The 20,357-nt window shown below is 35.7% G+C and overlaps 1 protein-coding gene across 1 annotated transcript in view; it reads left to right on the top strand.

Moving 5' to 3' along the window:
- Nucleotides 1-20,357, top strand: part of LOC139709998 (uncharacterized) — an 84,505-nt gene that overhangs the window by 53,221 nt on the left and 10,927 nt on the right. The window contains exons 13-18 of the mRNA XM_071621950.1: nt 8,637-8,750; nt 14,059-14,172; nt 15,343-15,456; nt 17,122-17,235; nt 18,903-19,021; nt 19,656-19,769. Of these exons, the coding sequence (XP_071478051.1) occupies nt 8,637-8,750; nt 14,059-14,172; nt 15,343-15,456; nt 17,122-17,235; nt 18,903-19,021; nt 19,656-19,769 (689 nt within the window). The remainder of the gene's footprint in view (nt 1-8,636; nt 8,751-14,058; nt 14,173-15,342; nt 15,457-17,121; nt 17,236-18,902; nt 19,022-19,655; nt 19,770-20,357) is intronic.

Here is a 20,357-nt window from a genome sequence, read left to right as displayed (position 1 = left end):
TAAAGTGGATATGAATATGCAAATGAGTGAGTTGACCATGCCATAACCTCACAATTTTTCGTTGATCGTGTACAAAAAAAAAATGATGAAATTCAATGTTTATGTTAATGAAATGTGAAACATTATGGTATTGCTGGTTGAATAACTTCAGAAAAGTGATCAGTTAGATATATCAGGACTTGAGCCTCGGGAATAATTGCGTTTGAATGAAAAACTTGAAATTAAGTAAGTTGTGAGGGAATGACATGCCCACGTTGCCATTTGCATATTCATATCAACCATTCAAGAACTGTCTCCTAAAAAATTAGCGAAACTTCAAAATGTCATAACTTCCTTATTTTACATCCGATTTCGATCAAAATTTTACAAATGAACTCTTAATATTTTACTCTTTCTTATCAGACTAACATGTGTTTGGACTCGATTTCCCTTATAAATATTGCCATGTTTTGCTATACGACACAATACTGAGTTAAATGCAAGATACCTGGGAGTCACTGGCCTCTCCTATACACACAGTAAAGTTTGTATATGCAGGAAATGGCACACAGCTCATTTTGGAGAAAAAAAAAGATATTGCATTTAACAATTACTTTTCGGTCACATGTAATTCTTGGCCTACTTTCAAGAATTGCCGTCTTTCTACTATATTCAGAACTAATTCTTAGTATTGTAAGACAAACTAATAAACTTGTTGATTGTGAATTGCAACTCAACGCTTCGGAAGCTTGACATGTATGTAACACTTCCAGGAACATAACTGCAGTCTGTGAACAAATCCATGCCGACCTTGAAGACTGCATCAATTATTGGCAAAGTGCTTTGGGGTGTACCCGCACCAGATTAGGCTCACGGCAAATTATACCATGCACAACACTATGGTCGTATTGGTACTGATCAGGGAGTGTAGATGATGCACTCCATCATAAGGAGACCCAAAAAAAAAAAAATGTTTTCACTGTAATAGCCTGTGGTGAACATCTGCACTCCCTGATCAGTACCAATAATGGAACTTAAATACATACATGATATTGTTCTTTTCACTGCGACGATTACTGAAAGTACATGTAGGCTAACAGTACTGTATGGATTTTTCACTTTTGCTATTTTGAGAGAAATATTAGAATGTTAGTGGATTTCAAGGGGTGAGTGAGAAAAACTCCTACCTTGCTAGAACCTTGGAGAAAGAAGTCAAACTCAATGGGTATACATGGATGTCTATTAGAGTCTACTGTAGTATCAGTCTCATCATACTCCACATAATCATGGTATGGAGGGCTACTTTCAATCTCGACACAGCAGAGTTTTTGGTAAAGACAAGAGGATATGAACAAAGAAAAAATAATGCATTGCAACTGGAGGCGGGAGGGTATGCAAGGCTGTCATGAACACGCGATGTGATCAGCAAGACTCCTCCCTTGTCAATTTGTCAGTCAGTTGCAAGACTCCTCCCTATTCTCCATATATGTTGTACTGCATTTCTAATACCTCTCTCCATGTGACCGATTTCAAGAATATCTCAGAAAGAAAATATTAACTACCGAATACTAAGTATACTGCATTTCCTATCAGGTCTACAAGAAAATTGCAAAGAATTCCAAACAAATGCAACTACGGGCCTCTTATTTGCGTCCAATATCTGCTGATTGTATTGGAAGCACCTGAAGGAAAAAATGAAATGGCTGATATTTTGATTTGATTTGTTTTGATTTCTATATTCCTTTTTGCACAAGAATATAACAGAAAGCCAATCGAACAAAGTTCTTGAGTAATACCTTAACAGTGAATTACAAGGACATTGGTTGATGAATAAAATGAAGTGAATAAAATTGTTTTTCTTAATAGTGCAAAACGATTTCAAGCAAGTGTCTTTACATGTTAGATAAAATTGCAATTTTACGTACCAGCTGTTAAAAAAGACAATTACACATATCTATGAGCAATAAGCATGCAGGTGACCATTATCGTAAGCACAGAGGACAATAGAATCGCTTTGTTTTGGATATCCCTGCCATTTCAAAACCAATTTTCATCAAATAAGCATTGAATTCCTCTTCGAATTATATCAAGGCCCCCTACCTTCATATTTCTTTAGAGGTTCGTCATTATGTAATACACACACGCATACACACACACGGAGAACTGAAGCCCCATCGCATACAAAACCCTATCATCCCCCATATGATTTACTTTATTCTAGTATACAGGTTTAGATGCACACTGTCAGTGAAGACAAAAAAAAAACAATAGAAAGGTTGCTCTAACAGGTGGGATGCCTCCTAATAGGTCTGAAGTGCATCATGACGATGTGAGACATCACATAGCTAGCGGGAAAATGATTAGTAATATTCAAAATTATTATCCATGGTTCATTTCCTTCATATGGCATGTAGGCCTATAGATATACTGTATATCAGTATATCTTGCGATGTCCTTGTAATCTTCAGATGTTTGCACTTTTAGACGGGTTGTATAGAAGTAAGCGCATGCATCTTTCATTCTAATCCAGACAGGTTTGGCGTGATCCCTGATCAATTCTTCCATGACGTACTGGTGCTGGTAAAAAGAAATGATTACACAAGGAAAACAAATCAGTTGGCTTTCCAATACAGTGGACTTAACTGCTCCCATAGATTCTGAAAATGAAAGGATAGCAAAGAAGTTGACTGATTCCATAAGCAAGTTCAAATTAAAAGGAATGACAGAATCCCTTCATCACATTAGCACTTAGTAGGCCCTATCTTGCATTAGTTTTTACTTACTTTGATGAATTTTCTGGAAATAATTCAAGTCTTTTTTGTTGTTGTTGTTGCTTCTTTCTTATTCATCATCATTATCAAGCAGAGTTACGACCATTACTATATCCTTTGTCTCTTGGGTGAAGATTTTCACATCTGTAATTTACACTTTCAACAATATTTGCAATAAATCAATTTTTCATATCTATTTTAGCTAATGGATTGGATTCGGGAGTCGGGAGTAGGTAATCCCCCCCCCCCCCAAAAAAAAAAAAAAAAAAAAAAAAAACTTGAAGTATGTAAAATCTGCATTTTATAGAAACTCATTTTTTTTTTTTTTTTTTGGCTCTGCAATTTTGAGTACATGTACTTACTTGATTTCCACTTTCCACATGGGTAGTAATTAGTATACAGTGATGTACTATCCCCAGTTGAGTTACTCTGCTGACTGCACCATTCCTCGTTCTCTGCCAGCAGAGGTAATGTCTTGCAGAATTTAAACAGTCGTCAGGACATCATCGTCACCCACTTTGGTGCCATCGGCATTCCTTTCCAAGACATCCTAATGGGCTTTACATTCAATTTTCACCACCTGTTGAGTTATGAAGAATTTACAGGGAATAAAACTGAATTTCACTCAAAATATAGTCACTAACCCATATCGTCATTCACATGAAAGATACTTCATAACTTCGTAAAATTAAAGATACAGTGAGTTTACCCGCTAGGCCGAGATTACCCATAACTACGGTAACGGTAATCTGTAGAGTGTAGGAATATTGTAACGTTAACAACACTAACACGTTACAGTTAGACTAACGTTAACAACACTAACACGTTAACGCTACAGTTAGACTTTAATAGATTTAGAAATAGAAAACTAAAACAAACGAGCAAAATCTTTCAGGGCGTAGCCTATTTCTACGCCTACTACAGTTTACATTAAACGAGGGCAATTTTGCAATAAATATCGTTATTCACCGACTTAGCAGACTTAGCAGACTTGCCGCTTTCATGCAGGCCGGCCAGGCTAGAACTTTATCGCTTCGACGCCATCTTAGCTAGATCCTCTCCTTTGACAGTACAGTCAGTAGAGTCGATCGAATCGTAAGGACAGTGTATAGTGCAGTGGACGATACCAAGCCAGCCTCGAACGAATGCGCACGTACTGTAGGCCTACGCACATCACGCTGCTTGGGCAGCGCCAGCCAGCCAATCAGACAGATCCACCCGTACAGGACGTACGCGCACATCTCCTTTCCCGCCAATTGTGCATTGATTATGGTCATAATTATGCATAGCACGAGTGTGCGCTAGAAGCGCACGCACAGGGCACAACTGCGTGCGTTGTGGCCGCGGCCGTCATGTCACATGCGCTGCTGACTTGTAGAGTACGAGTAGCACAGTGTTTATGTTAAACATGTGCGGTGTTTACGAGGCGTTCTAAATGTAAACGCGTCTGTTTATCCTGACAGTAGAAGTGTTTAGGCCTAACCAACAAACATTTGGGTAATGCCCTAAACCATGAACGAAATAAATTTACAAAGGCAACTCCCATTTTTTTCTAGCAGTTAAAATATAGAACTGTACATGCGAAACCAAAATATAAATTTATTACAGTTGTATCACATATTTTTAGGTTATCCTTTTTCCTTTTTGATTAGGCATTTCCATGAAAGGCCTAAAACATGAATTATTTCATAGTGCATCTTGATGTCGTAACAGTTTCCACTTTCTCGTGATAAAAGGAAACTAGAAATTGCAATTTACACACCATTTCCAACACTTCTTCATACTATATGGACATAGCCAGAATAAACACTCCAACTAAACACTCTAAGCTAAACACTTTAACTCTCACAACTTTACACGTGCTATATACACACCGGGTGTTTAGATGTTAAACAAAGTGTTTAGATTTTTAACACTGTGTTTAGTTCATAAACATGTCGCATGTCGCATTTTTTACAGTGTATGTAAAGTTTGCTTTTTTATGAACCTACTAGTTTGATAGCCAATTAAATTTCCTTTCATGTGGTACATAAAACAGCCAAATGACCTACGAGAAAGATGAATTTGAAAAAAAATGCTACTTTTTTTTTTCGCTGTGTATACTTTGCCTTGACGGTTTCTGGTTAAAACTGTAGGCAAAGGTGAATCCAAAAGAACTATTTACTGAAGGGCGAGGGACGCAGCCCCGAAGTGAATAGTTCTTTTGCAGACACCGAGGCCTACAGTTTTAACCAGAAACTCGAAATAAGGCAAAGTATTTGTTTTTGTTTATTATATTCTACTGATCAACTTTTTTTCTTTAAAAAGCAGCTTTTTTCTATAGCAACAAAAATTGTTACTTTCTTTTAAAAATAGTTGTTACCATGGCAACCGTCGTTACTTTGAGGTAGCTGTGAGATTCGGAAATTGTGATTTTTAATTTAACCATAAGATTATGTTAATATTGAATCTGTTGAAAATTGCAGTTTGTTTTTATAATGTTTAATGAAGAATACATGTTCTTTTACAGAAAATAATTTGTTGCAATGGCAACGGCTAAAGATGTCATTAAAAATATGGCTACAGGTGGATTCGTGTTCGGCACTCCCAAAATAGGGGAAATGGCACAAAAATCTGACTCAACAGAAATTTATTGACTTTTTTTTTTTGCTTTCCTTTTAATTGAAATGCCTATTTTTTTCATTGAAAGACAGCTTTTGTCATGCTGTTGCTATAGCAACGAAAATGAAGTAAAATGAACATAGAGAAAAAATGCTGATAATCATGCTAGTAATTAGTAAATATTCCACTCGATCTGGTCATGTTCTCTTGCTTTTTGCATAAGAATGTCATTATTTTCTTTAAAAATAGTGTTTACCATGGAAACTTTAATTGCTATGAGGTAACCATGACTTTTATAAGAACTGTTATTTTCAATTTGATTAAAGATATATGTTTGTATTGACATATTATGGTGTTTACGGCATGTTTTTATGATGTTATGTTCTTTAAAGAGAATAATTCGTTGCAATGGTAATGGCTGAAGAATGACGTCATTTAGAAAAATGGCAACAGGGTGGATTCGTGTCCAACACCCCAAAAAGGGGGAAGAGGCATAAAAAAATCAAAATCTACAGACAATTTTAAGAACACTCCAATATTGTGACAACTCACCGACTACTAATTTTGAATATAGTACACTATTTGCAAAATGTCGTCAAAGGAGTGACGTCAGTGTGCAAATAGTACTTTATAGAGTTTCAAACATGCCAACGCTCTGATATAGCTGAAATACTCATAATCACTTGATGCTCTTCCAACCAATCCCTAGAGGATAAAATTTTGACTCAATATGGTCAATGTTCTTTCTCACCCCTTTGTCTCTCTCTCCTCCTCCTCTCTCTCTCTCTCTCTCTCTCTCTGTGATATATAAACATATAATCATATATGACAATGTGTGTGTGTGTGTGTGTGTGTGTGTGTGTGTGTGTGTGAATGTGTGTAATAGTCGATTAGGCCTTCACAGAATTAAAAAAAAAAACTCAACAATAGTGTGTGCAGTTATGAATCCAATCATCCTCGTGTGCCGACAATGAGGAAAATCGTATGTCACAAGTTATGCGTTTATACGTAATGAATCGTATTCATTCATTCTCACATAATTGTTTTATCTTAGCCTATCTAATGATTTCACTTTCCCTGTTCATGTGACCTGACACCCATCTCTTTATCCTCGTTTATACAGATGTTGATGAATGCAATAGTCAGCCATGTCAAAACGGTGCGACGTGTATCGACGCAGTGAATCGATATATCTGCGCATGCGTACGTGGATATGAAGACACGCACTGTGAAACAGGTAAACAGATTAAAGCAAGCACAAGTAATAGAAACAAAAACAAGCAAACAGTAAGCAAGTCAAAGACAACAATTCTTTCTATATTATGCTCTATGCACTTTTTGTTGTTTTCAAAGCAATGCCTACCTGTGCATTGTTTATTGTGTGAAATGAGGGTACTGGTGTGGCTGCGTTTTAATGTCCATGATCACGATCATGATCATGTCCATGTACCCGGTTCTCTATCATTTACGGTAATAGTGATTTTTACAATTCCAACTCTCGCGAGTCGACAACCAGAGGCATTCGTTTCGTAGCCAGTGATTTGCTGGTAGCCAGAATTGCGCGATTAAAGTCCTTCCCAGCAGGTGCGTTTATTAATTGATTCCATGGGTCAGAGATTAGTGAATTAATTTTGTAGCATCCAATGTTCCAAATTTAACCATGGCATGGAGTTTGCCAAATTGATGTTGAGACCATGTTATAAATTCACCAGGAGATCTGGTCAAGGGCTTCTCATAGTAGTGCAAAAGTCTCCCTTACAATTCTGGTTGTTGTTCCAGGGAATATAGCTAATTGTTGTATACTTTTTTCCGCTCCGTCGGTAAAGGATGCAGTGAAAGTGATATGTGGTGTCTAGACTTCGACATGCTATTTTTTTTTTCTCTACCGTTCAGTTTAGTTCAGTTCAGTTTCATTTTGTTTCCATCCGACATCAACAAAACGTTCAACAAAATACAAAGCATACATTTCACCATCACATTGTGAGATCAGTTTGAATAAGAAAATGCATATGGCAATGTGAATAATTCATGTGAGTGTGAAAAATATCTATGTCGCTAAACAACATCGTTATAAAGAGTAATCATTAAGTACCAAAAAATTGACAAGTTCAGACTAATATTACTATGTTACAATCTGATGCAGGCAATATTCGCTGAGCCGTGGGGAACCAACAAATGAATGAATGAAAGTGTCATTTTAAGGGACTTTGAGGGTAATTTGTATTGTTTGTATCCGATGTCAGGGCAGAAAAGGTATCTTCTGTTAATCCTATAATTCCTGCTGCCGATCTCATATCATGTAGTAGGAAAGGATGTAACTAGACGTTTATGCCCTGGAATGCCTATACGCTAAAGATCATTGTGATATTTAATGGAAATTTTCAGTCCAAATATTACAACTATCGTTTTCTCCGTGAAAATGCTAACGTCAGTCGATAGATCTGCACATTTCAAATACAAACTATTTTGTCAAATTATGTGTCAATTGTTTTTTTTTTTCATAGACAACATTTCTTTTTAAAGGTGACACTACCGACGCTTTGATTAAGAAGACAAGCAAGTCTTCTCTCTTTCTCTCTCTCTCTCTCTCTCTCTCTCTCTCTATCTCTATCTTTTGCTCTTTTTTGTGAGAGATACGTGTAGATAAATGGATAGATAGAGAATGGTGCAGTGATGGGGTGGAGTTCAATGGGCGCAGAAAATAGGTAAAAATGAAATATTGAATGCATGCTACATGTACTGGTCATCGAATACTTCCAGATTCCATTATTTGAATAGGCCTTACACGTATATTGGCTCATATTCTCCTCAATGATGGTTTGCGGTGATTCCTTTTCTATGTCCCGTTTCCGTTTTGCCAATGCACTTGCTACCGCATCATTTTGTATAGTCATATTTTAATCTGTCGTGTGATCTTTCCCCCTTATATACGACTCCCACCGTTCTCTCATTGTACAAAGTCCATTGATGTTGCATCACTGTTATTTTTTTTTTTGAAGAAGCAATTCTTTGATCTGCTGTAAATTTTGTAGGGTCGCTAGTTTTTGACGTGGCATAGGAGGCGCTAGTCAAGGACACTAAGTTCGCCTTATTTTTCGCCACCATTTCTTTTTTTTTTTGGTGAAGTTTTAGTTTTGTATCTTTTGATGAAATAATAAATGAATAATGATGCTAATCAGTATAATGATTATGACGTCAAAATTTAGTAATTGCTGGTGGTTTCTTTTGTATCATAACTTATTCACAGCTATAATGTTGACACTGCAATATTCATATTACTTTCAGAAATCTTGGAGTGTGCCAGCAACCCATGTCAACATGGAGGAACTTGTCATGAAGCCATTAACATGTACACCTGTTCATGCCTGCCTGGATATGTGGGCTTACACTGCCAAAGAGGTAAGAATTAAATTGTTGCCCCACTGGCGGGGACATCCTAACAAAGGCACGAAAAAACAACAACAAAAGTATAAAAAGCTAGTTGGAAAAGAAAAAGTTATTCTTGTTTGTTAGTAGGAATCGAATGGTAAACAAGGGAACTTATTCATGTCATTTATCTTATCTATTCATTTGTTCTGTTTGTATGATTATTCTGTAAGGTTGGCGTATTTAGTTGTACAAAACTGGTGACACAATTCAAGTTATATTACACAAGAGGTAGAGTGAGTTCAACTATGATACATGTATCACGCAGATAAGAATTCAAAATATGGAATATCTTACTTGAAGAAATCCAAACATCTGCAAACGCATGCATTTCTTTCCGTTCAAATCAAGTTAAATTCTAAAGCATTGCAATATTTCTTTAACCTTTGAGCTCCAGATTACTGCCCTGAAAAGTCCTTATTCTGGACGTTTGGTGATTGTCAATTGTGAAAGTTAATTCATTTATTGATATAATCAACTTCCTTACTTCTTTCCCTTCCTTTATCAATATCAATTTTCGATTACATGATAAAAAGATGAAAAGAAAGAAAACAGCAACAGGCACAGGAATAGGACTTGAAAAAAAAAAACAAAGGGCAAGACTCTATTCTATGAATTATACCATTATATTTTTATCATTTACATAAATGTCCTTTTATACATTATATATATATATATATATATATATATATATATATATATATATATATGTGTGTGTGTGTGTGTGTGTATGTGTGTGTGTATGTGTCATGATTATTAATATTACCATTATTATCGCTGTTATTATCATGACAACCAACCAGCCTTTTGTGAATATGAAACCTTAGGGGAATAACAATAACATACTGTTCATGGAGACGCTATTCTTTTCCTTCAAATTGGTATTTTCTATGACTTGAGAGCATTCTCCTTATGAACCTCAAACTAATATTAACACAAGCGTCTTTCTCGTTTATGGTTCATTCATCATTAGGATATGTAGGGGCCTGTGTGTGTGTGTGTGTGTGTGTGTGTGTGTGTGAGTGTGTTTGTGTGTGTGTGAGTGTGTGTGTGTGTGTGTGTGTGTGTGTTCTTGTCTATATGTAATTCATCTCTGTAGACTGAAAATATGAAGTAGCCTTATCTGTTTTCCCTTTCTCTCTGCAGAAGTGAAAAAATTCTTTAAAATAACACTCTATATTCGGCATCGAGATTATTCAATACATTACCAACAGAAACAAGATCTTTAACTTCAATTACTGCATTCTCAAGAGCAATTTCGCACATCTCCTTTGCCAATTATTCTACTGATTATATCAAATTTATCAAAGTAGACAATGCTTATGTAATTACCATCTCCCAATAACTTGTCACATGTTTGATTTTTCCCTCTTTTTGTTTGTCTGTACTTACACAATGTATACTCTGTGACTTTTTTCCTTTTTTTTCTGGCGTTCGTTTGTAATGATTATTTTGTGTTTTTTATGTGTATTCTCTTCATTGTATGATTTCTATGTTTTGTTATCATTTCACGGCCTTGCTGAAAAACAGCTTACAACTGATAGCAGGCTTTTTACCGTGGTAAAATAAGTAAATAAATTTAATTCCATTCACTTCAAAGTGAACGAGTGCGACAGCAACCCGTGCCATAATGGTGGCGTTTGCACTGACGGTTTCAATTTATTCACGTGCTCATGCGCAGCGGGATTCGAAGGAACAACATGTGGCACGAGTATGACCAATCTACTTTTGTGGACGTGAAGTGTTGAGTGAAACAGTGAAAGTTCCCTTTACTGAGTGTATTCTTGTTGAACACTTCTATAAGTGCAAGTGCCCAAATGCAACTGAAGATAATGATGAGGCAGATACACATGTGTGTAATTTAGTATGGTCAGTTACAGTGAAAAAGTTTAGATTCATACGACTGGTTGGGTCTTGTTCTTATGAAGCTCATAAGTCAATTAACTATTTTCCCAGTGGCATTATCGAGATTATAATGCAACATATTCATTGGAGTCATGGAAACATTCTTAACATTAGAGTGGCCCCGCCAAGTAAGGTGGGCAACGAAACCACGAGATTATTTATTATTTTTGCTGAATCGGTAGGGTCAGTGGAAGTGAGGGCAGGAAAGTGAAAAATCGTAGTCTTGATCACATCTTTTAAACAGGAATTTTCAGGAAAAGTCTACCACGTTTGTCATAGCATATTCCATGGCATTATTTAGTCTTAAATATGATGTAGACATCGGCATGTTTCTTTCTTGAATTTTGTTCTGTAGCAGATTGAGATGAAGTTGAATATAGAAATGCTTACATAGACACCAAAAGTTTGATGATTACAACAACAACATCATAAAATTGCTTGATTTCAAAGTATAAGGAATAACGTTTATGAGAACATATGAAAGAGGAAAGAATATAAAAATATAAAAAAGAGGTAGAAGGATAAATGATGATTACGTTCGTTAAAGATTTAAAAAAAAATCCCCGTAACTATACGACCAGACAAACAGGAGAATTACATACGAATACATTCGGCTGCACCGGTACAAATAATATACATAATGCCCCAGTCACATAGACATCCCGGATCATCCCGGACCACCCCGGATCTGATCCGGGGAGGCCAACACGGCCACTTTTGGAGGTCAAAAACATCCGGCGTCATCCGGGGATTGCCGTGTTGGCAGAGCAATCCGGGGTGGTCCGTGTAGCTGCCGTGTTGATCCGTGCAGATGCACTGTTTGTCCGTGTAGACGCCGCGCTCTTCCGGCCTTATCCGTGTAGCTGCCGTGTTGATACCGTGTGTACAGGCATACCAATATCCCGGATCTCCCCGGATCACCGTGTAGATCCTTGAGCATCCGTGTTTATATGTGACTGGGGCATTAAACACATTTTTTAGTTCATTTTGATTGAATAAACTAAAATGACAACAAAAGATCACATGAAATTATTTCGTGCGATCTTTCGTTGTCATTTTGGTGAATGAACTAAAAATGTGTTATGTCTATTTTTGTTCGAAACGTGATCTGTCCTTTCATCCTTTAGATTTGTGTTTTTGTCCACTGCCTTGTCTGTGCGCTTTAGTCGTGCTGTAATGGCTCCTTGACTTTCTGATTCATTTATTTAATTACTATTATTTTTTTAACAATAGTATATGAAACCGTAATGACATTGTGAAAAGTACAAAGATTTCTTTGCCCTAGCTGCCCTAAGACTATATGCTTTCATCATGTGCTTTGCAACGTATCAGCCTTGCCAAGATCTCTATATTAGTTTGTGGCTAGGGTGAAAACATTTTTGCAGTGATCATAATGCTCATTATTTGATGCAGCTCTTTCTGTCGTGTAAATGAACACACGAATGCCAATCCTACCAGTTTACACCGTGAAATTTCATTCTAGAGTTTCATATTAATGTAGAATTATATAATTTATGATATACTGTTTCCTTTGGTGTAGAATGCAAAATATGAATTAAGGATATTATGTGCCTTCCTTTGCAAGTGATTAATGATTTTTTTAGATCTTCAGTTAGACTCTCTTTTATATCATTTCCGGATGATTCCAATTCTTTTTTGTTCCCACCCTGACCCTAATATTTTCATTAGTACAGTGAATTATGAGTTAAAGAATGTCTCACAATGGATATGTACAAATCAATTGTCACTGAAAATTGAAAAGACAAAGTATATGTTTTTCAGTAATTCCCCTACTCCCCTAAAAGAGGTTTCGTCTATTAAATTTTTAGGTGTTTGTGTTGATAATAAGTTATCATGGAAGTGTCATATAAGTAATATTTGTAATGTAATTTCACTTAACATAGGCATAATGAGTAGATTGCAATATCATCTTCCTTCTTCTGCTTTGATGACGCTTTATTCAAGTTTGGTAGTGCCGTATTTCAATTACGGAATTCTTGCTTGGGGGAATACATATTCGACATTGTTAGACAAACTTTTTTTTTGTGCAAAAGATGGCGCTCAGAATTGTTTTTAACCTTTATATCCGAGCACATACTGATAAGGTGTTCCTTGAACACAAAATCCTGAAAATAAAAGAGTTGTATTTATTTCAACTTGGTCAATTTATGTTTAATCACAACTGCAACCACCTACCCAAAATATTTCATTCTTTATTTCACCGTAACAGCCACGTAACTATCCCACGAGACAATCTAAAGAATTTCAATCTCCCCTTAGTGAGAACTGCACACACTCGAAATACATTTGTTTATACCGGACCCAGATTTTGGAATAACTTAGATAATGATTAAAAAGAATCTGTGAAGTTAATTATATTTAAGTAAAAAAATATTTGTTTTCCATATATACCAGTTAACTCTGTTTAATGAAAACCCCGTTATGTTTCACTTGTCCTTGAGATTTTGTTATGTGTCCACAGACCTTTTCCATCCCTCTCCTTTTCCTTCTCCTTTTCCTTCTCCAGTCTTCCCTGCTCTTTCCTCGTTCTTCGTTGTCCAGTAGCTGTCTGAGTGCATTTTCTCAATTTCTGTTATTTCTTTGTTTTGTGTTGCTATTGTTGTTGTTGTTGTCGTTATGTTTTGTGTGGACGATTGTATATCTTCCTTTCTGGTCAATTTTCCTGGCATACCTGGCCCTATAGTGTCTGTGCCATAAATGTGATAAATGTGATATGCTGTATAGTACATATATTTGCATTCTAAAATCATAGTAAGTATTGTTTGTAGTATCAGCATCATATATCAATGAGAAAATGTACAATAGTATAATTATAGAAGAATTTAAAATATGTTTTAATGGAATAACAAATTGGTGCTGTTGTTGTTTTGTTCCAGTGTTCCACGTCTTACAAGCTTGGCTTTTTAGTAGATCACTGTTTTCCATCGTTATGATTATTTACTATTTTTGTTGCCATGGCAAAGTGCATTGTTTCTTTTTGTGAGATCATTCGCGCATATACTTTATATTGTATTTGAAAAAAATGCCTTTATCAGACAAATGAAAGACAAATAGAAAAATTGTACCACTTTGGATCATGTTCCCTTTTTCTTTTCTTTTTTTGATGATGGAAATAAATAAACTATTGAATTAAAAAAAAAAGTGCAGAGTGTTTTCGCATCACGGAAACAATGTCAATGGCTAAAGGCCACTGAGCAAGTTGAAACGCACAGATAAAACCATCCTAATATCACCTGAGGAGTGTGAAGATCTATTGGAGTCTGGCATAGCATTCATTCCTATTCTTTCTTTTTTTTGGTCCAGTTTGCAGGTCTTTTTGTATATTTTCTCCTTTAAACTTTGCGTGTGCATGCAGACTCCAACGAGTGTTCCAGTGGTCCGTGTCAAAATGGCGGGAACTGTGCTGATGGCGTCAACGGATACACATGCTCATGTGCAGCTGGATATGTCGGAACCCATTGCGAAACAAGTAGAGTTTTTATTTCATTTTTTTAAAGGAAATTGTCAAATGATACAATGCAGTTGCCTTATATATAATCATGATAGAAATCGGTAAGAATCCAGTCAGTAAGTGGATTTTTCAGTCAGAAAAAAAAATGCTCATGTGTGACGCAGATCATAGAAAGTGCCAGAATTACCTGGAGTTTACAGTGTGGACATTATGTTCAACAAAGTTTTCATGTCTAACCTTCTTCTTCCTTGTCATTTCAATGTTACACTGCTTTGATATTGCCTGTTGTAATCCGCTTCAATTACACATTCGACAATATTAGACAACCTTTTTTTTTTGTGCAAAAGATGGCGCTTAGACTAGTTTTTAACCTTTATATCCGAGCACATACTGATAAGCTTTTCCTTGAACACAAAATCCTGATAAAAAAGAGTGTTTTCGCATCAGTTGTTGTTGTCGTTATGTTTTGTGTGGCCGATTGTATATCTTCCTTTCTGGTCAATTTTCCTGGCATACCTGGCCCTATAGTGTCTGTGCCAAAAATGAGATAAATGTGATATGTTATATAGTTCAAATGTTTGCATTCTAAAATCACAGTAAGTATTGTTTATGGTATCAGCACCATATATCAATGAGAAAATGTACAATAGTATAATTGTAGAAGAACTTAAAATGAATATGTTTTATTGGTATAACAAATTAGTGCTGTTGTTGTTTTGTTCCAGTGTTCCACGTCTTACAAGCTTGGCTCTTTAGTAGATCACTGTTTTCCATCGTTATGATTATTTACTATTTTTGTTGCCATGGCAAAGTGCATTGTTTCTTTTTATGACATCATTCGCGCATATAATTTATATTGTTTTTGAAAGAAAAAAATGCGTTTATCAGACGAATGAAAGACAAATCGAAAAATTGTACCACTTTGGATTATATTCCCTTTTTCTTTTTTTGATGATGGAAATAAATAAACTATTGAATTGGGAAAAAAGTGCAGAGTGTTAACAAGGTCAATGGCTAAAGGTCACTGAGCAAGTTGAAACGCACAGATTAAACCATCCTAATATCACCTGAGGAGTGTGAAGATCTATTGGAGTCTGGCATAGCATTCATTCCTATTCTTTTTTTTTTTGGTCCAGTTTGCAGGTCTTTTTGTATATTTTCTCCTTTAAACTTTGCGTGTGCATGCAGACTCCAACGAGTGTTCCAGTGGTCCGTGTCAAAATGGCGGGAACTGTGCTGATGGCGTCAACGGATACACATGCTCATGTGCAGCTGGATATGTCGGAACCCATTGCGAAACAAGTAGAGTTTTTATTTCATCTTTTTTTTTAGGAAATTGTCAAATGATACAATGCAGTTGCCTTATATATAATCATGATAGAAATCGGTAAGAATCCAGTCAGTAAGTGGATTTTTCAGTCAGAAAAAAAAATGCTCATGTGTGACGCAGATCATAGAAAGTGCCAGAATTACCTGGAGTTTACAGTGTGGACATTATGTTCAACAAAGTTTTCATGTCTAACCTTCTTCTTCCTTGTCATTTCAATGTTACACTGCTTTGATAAATTGCCTGTTGTAATCCGCTTCAATTACACATTCGACATTGTTAGACAAACTTTTTTTTTTGCAAAAGATGGCGCTCAGACTAGTTTTTAACCTTTATATCCGAGCACATATTGATAAGCTTTTCCTTGAACGCAAAATCCTGATAAAAAAGAGTTGTATTTATTTCAACTTGGTCAATTTATGTTTAATTACAACTGCAACCACCTACCCGAAATATTTCATATTCTATTTCACCGTAACAGCCACGTACATAACTATCCCACGAGACAATCTAACGAATTTCATCTTTCCTTAGTGAGAACTGTATACACTCAAAATACATTTGTTTATACCGGACCCAGATTTTGGAATACCTTAAATAACGATTAAAAAGAATCTGTGAAGTTAATTACATTTAAGTATAAACTTAGAAAATATTTGTTTTCCATATATATCAGTTAATTCTGTTTAATGAAAAACCCGTTATGTTTCACTTGTCCTTGAGATTTTGTTATGTGTCCACAGACCTTTTCCATCCCTCTCTTTTTCCTTCTCCTTTTCCTTCTCCATTCTTCCCTGCTCCCCTTTCCTCGTTCTTCGTTGTCCAGTAGCTGTCTGTGTGTATTTCCTCAATTTCTGTTATTTCTGTGTTTTGTGTTGCAATTGTTGTTGTTGTTGTCGTTATGTTTTGTGTGGCCGATTGTATATCTTCCTTTCTGGTCAATTTTCCTGGCATACCTGGCCCTATAGTGTCTGTGCCAAAAATGAGATAAATGTGATATGTTATATAGTTCAAATGTTTGCATTCTAAAATCACAGTAAGTATTGTTTATGGTATCAGCACCATATATCAATGAGAAAATGTACAATAGTATAATTGTAGAAGAACTTAAAATGAATATGTTTTATTGGTATAACAAATTAGTGCTGTTGTTGTTTTGTTCCAGTGTTCCACGTCTTACAAGCTTGGCTCTTTAGTAGATCACTGTTTTCCATCGTTATGATTATTTACTATTTTTGTTGCCATGGCAAAGTGCATTGTTTCTTTTTATGACATCATTCGCGCATATAATTTATATTGTTTTTGAAAGAAAAAAATGCGTTTATCAGACGAATGAAAGACAAATCGAAAAATTGTACCACTTTGGATTATATTCCCTTTTTCTTTTCTTTTTTTCTTTTTTTGATGATGGAAATAAATAAACTATTGAATTGGGAAAAAAGTGCAGAGTGTTAACTAGGTCAATGGCTAAAGGTCACTGAGCAAGTTGAAACGCACAGATTAAACCATCCTAATATCACTTGAGGAGTGTGAAGATCTATTGGAGTCTGGCATAGCATTCATTCCTATTTTTTTTTTTTTGGTCCAGTTTGCAGGTCTTTTTGTATATTTTCTCCTTTAAACTTTGCGTGTGCATGCAGACTCCAACGAGTGTTCCAGTGGTCCGTGTCAAAATGGCGGGAACTGTGCTGATGGCGTCAACGGATACACATGCTCATGTGCAGCTGGATATGTCGGAACCCATTGCGAAACAAGTAGAGTTTTTATTTCATCTTTTTTTTAGGAAATTGTCAAATGATACTATGCATTTGTCTCATATATAATCATAATATAAATCGGTAAGAATCCCGTCAGTAAATGGATTTTTCAGTCAGAAAAAAAAAGATGCTCATGTGTGACGCAGATCATAGAAAGTGCCAGAATTACCAGGAGTTTACAGTGTGGACATTATGTTCAACAAAGTTTTCATGTCTAACCTTCTTCTTTCTTGTCATTTCAATGTTACACTGCTTTGATAAATTGCCTGTTGTAACCCGCTTCAATTACACATTCGACATTGTTAGACAAACTTTTTTTTTTGCAAAAGATGGCGCTCAGACTAGTTTTTAACCTTTATATCCGAGCACATATTGATAAGCTTTTCCTTGAACGCAAAATCCTGAAAATAAAAGAGTTGTATTTATTTCAACTTGGTCAATTTATGTTTAATTACAACTGCAACCACCTACCCGAAATATTTCATATTCTATTTCACCGTAACAGCCACGTACATAACTATCCCACGAGACAATCTAACGAATTTCATCTTTCCTTAGTGAGAACTGTATACACTCAAAATACATTTGTTTATACCGGACCCAGATTTTGGAATACCTTAAATAACGATTAAAAAGAATCTGTGAAGTTAATTACATTTAAGTATAAACTTAGAAAATATTTGTTTTCCATATATATCAGTTAATTCTGTTTAATGAAAAACCCGTTATGTTTCACTTGTCCTTGAGATTTTGTTATGTGTCCACAGACCTTTTCCATCCCTCTCTTTTTCCTTCTCCTTTTCCTTCTCCATTCTTCCCTGCTCCCCTTTCCTCGTTCTTCGTTGTCCAGTAGCTGTCTGTGTGTATTTCCTCAATTTCTGTTATTTCTGTGTTTTGTGTTGCAATTGTTGTTGTTGTTGTCGTTATGTTTTGTGTGGCCGATTGTATATCTTCCTTTCTGGTCAATTTTCCTGGCATACCTGGCCCTATAGTGTCTGTGCAAAAAATGAGATAAATGTGATATGTTATATAGTTCAAATGTTTGCATTCTAAAATCACAGTAAGTATTGTTTATGGTATCAGCACCATATATCAATGAGAAAATGTACAATAGTATAATTGTAGAAGAACTTAAAATGAATATGTTTTATTGGTATAACAAATTAGTGCTGTTGTTGTTTTGTTCCAGTGTTCCACGTCTTACAAGCTTGGCTCTTTAGTAGATCACTGTTTTCCATCGTTATGATTATTTACTATTTTTGTTGCCATGGCAAAGTGCATTGTTTCTTTTTATGACATCATTCGCGCATATAATTTATATTGTTTTTGAAAGAAAAAAATGCGTTTATCAGACGAATGAAAGACAAATCGAAAAATTGTACCACTTTGGATTATATTCCCTTTTTCTTTTCTTTTTTTCTTTTTTTGATGATGGAAATAAATAAACTATTGAATTGGGAAAAAAGTGCAGAGTGTTAACTAGGTCAATGGCTAAAGGTCACTGAGCAAGTTGAAACGCACAGATTAAACCATCCTAATATCACTTGAGGAGTGTGAAGATCTATTGGAGTCTGGCATAGCATTCATTCCTATTTTTTTTTTTTTGGTCCAGTTTGCAGGTCTTTTTGTATATTTTCTCCTTTAAACTTTGCGTGTGCATGCAGACTCCAACGAGTGTTCCAGTGGTCCGTGTCAAAATGGCGGGAACTGTGCTGATGGCGTCAACGGATACACATGCTCATGTGCAGCTGGATATGTCGGAACCCATTGCGAAACAAGTAGAGTTTTTATTTCATCTTTTTAAAGGAAATTGTCAAATGATACAATGCAGTTGCCTTATATATAATCATGATAGAAATCGGTAAGAATCCAGTCAGTAAGTGGATTTTTCAGTCAGAAAAAAAAATGCTCATGTGTGACGCAGATCATAGAAAGTGCCAGAATTACCTGGAGTTTACAGTGTGGACATTATGTTCAACAAAGTTTTCATGTCTAACCTTCTTCTTCCTTTTCATTTTAATGTTACACTGCTTTGATATTGCCTGTTGTAATCCGCTTCAATTACACATTCGACAATATTAGACAACCTTTTTTTTTTTTTTTTTTGCAAAAGATGACTTAGACTAGTTTTTAACCTTTATATCCGAGCACATACTGATAAGCTTTTCCTTGAACACAAAATCCTGATGAAAAAGAGTGTTTTCGCATCACGGAAACAAGGTCAATGGCTAAAGGTCACTGAGCAAGTTGAAACGCACAGATTAAACCATCCTAATATCACCTGAGGAGTGTGAAGATCTATTGGAGTTTGGCATAGCATTCATTCCTATTCTCTCTTCTTTTTTTCTTTTTTTTTTTGGTCTAGTTTGCAGGTCTTTTTGTATATTTTCTCCTTTAAACTTTGCGTGTGCATGCAGACTCCAACGAGTGTTCCAGTGGTCCGTGTCAAAATGGCGGGAACTGTGCTGATGGCGTCAACAGATACACATGCTCATGTGCAGCTGGATATGTCGGAACCCATTGCGAAACAAGTAGAGTTTTCGTTTCATCGTTTATTGGATACATTGTCAAGCGACAATGCAGATAATAGTTTTCTCGCCCAATTTCATCAGATTTGCATTCGAATTAATGGAAAGGCTTTCAAATTCGAGCGATTTTGGTCACTGCTCTACTCACACGGTTCATTTTAATTTGTTGAGTATTCAATTTCATTTTATGTCATTCCTTTTAGATTTTATTTCATTAAATTTAGAGAGAAATTCATTCAATTTAACGACTCAAAGTTGACATTCAATATCGCGCAGCATGATATACGTTCATTTCATGCCAAATACCAGTTTCAAATTCATTCAGAGGAACGCAACTTCGCACTTTGAACGATCGAATTCAGTCTACATACACAACTTCTATAATGGGCCTTATTTCACTGTCATACGATTGGGTGATACAATTTCATTTTCATTTCAAAGTCCCATTTGATTATCTTAATTGTATTGGATGTATTTCTTTCCTGTCGACCTTTCTGCTACTTTCAATTCATCCCTAACAGTATGGATGTAACATTTAGGAAATAACCATATCCCAGAATGTCTTAGGGGTCCTATACGTCCAAATCCACA

The sequence above is a fragment of the Diadema antillarum genome, unplaced genomic scaffold (genome assembly GCF_040938485.1).
Source record: "Diadema antillarum isolate AM-2024a unplaced genomic scaffold, OU_Dant_1.0 seq00001487_RagTag, whole genome shotgun sequence".
NCBI classification, from domain to species: Eukaryota; Metazoa; Echinodermata; class Echinoidea; order Diadematoida; family Diadematidae; genus Diadema; species Diadema antillarum.
Note: the sequence above shows the minus strand (reverse complement) of the source record. Positions and strands in the feature narration are given on the sequence as shown.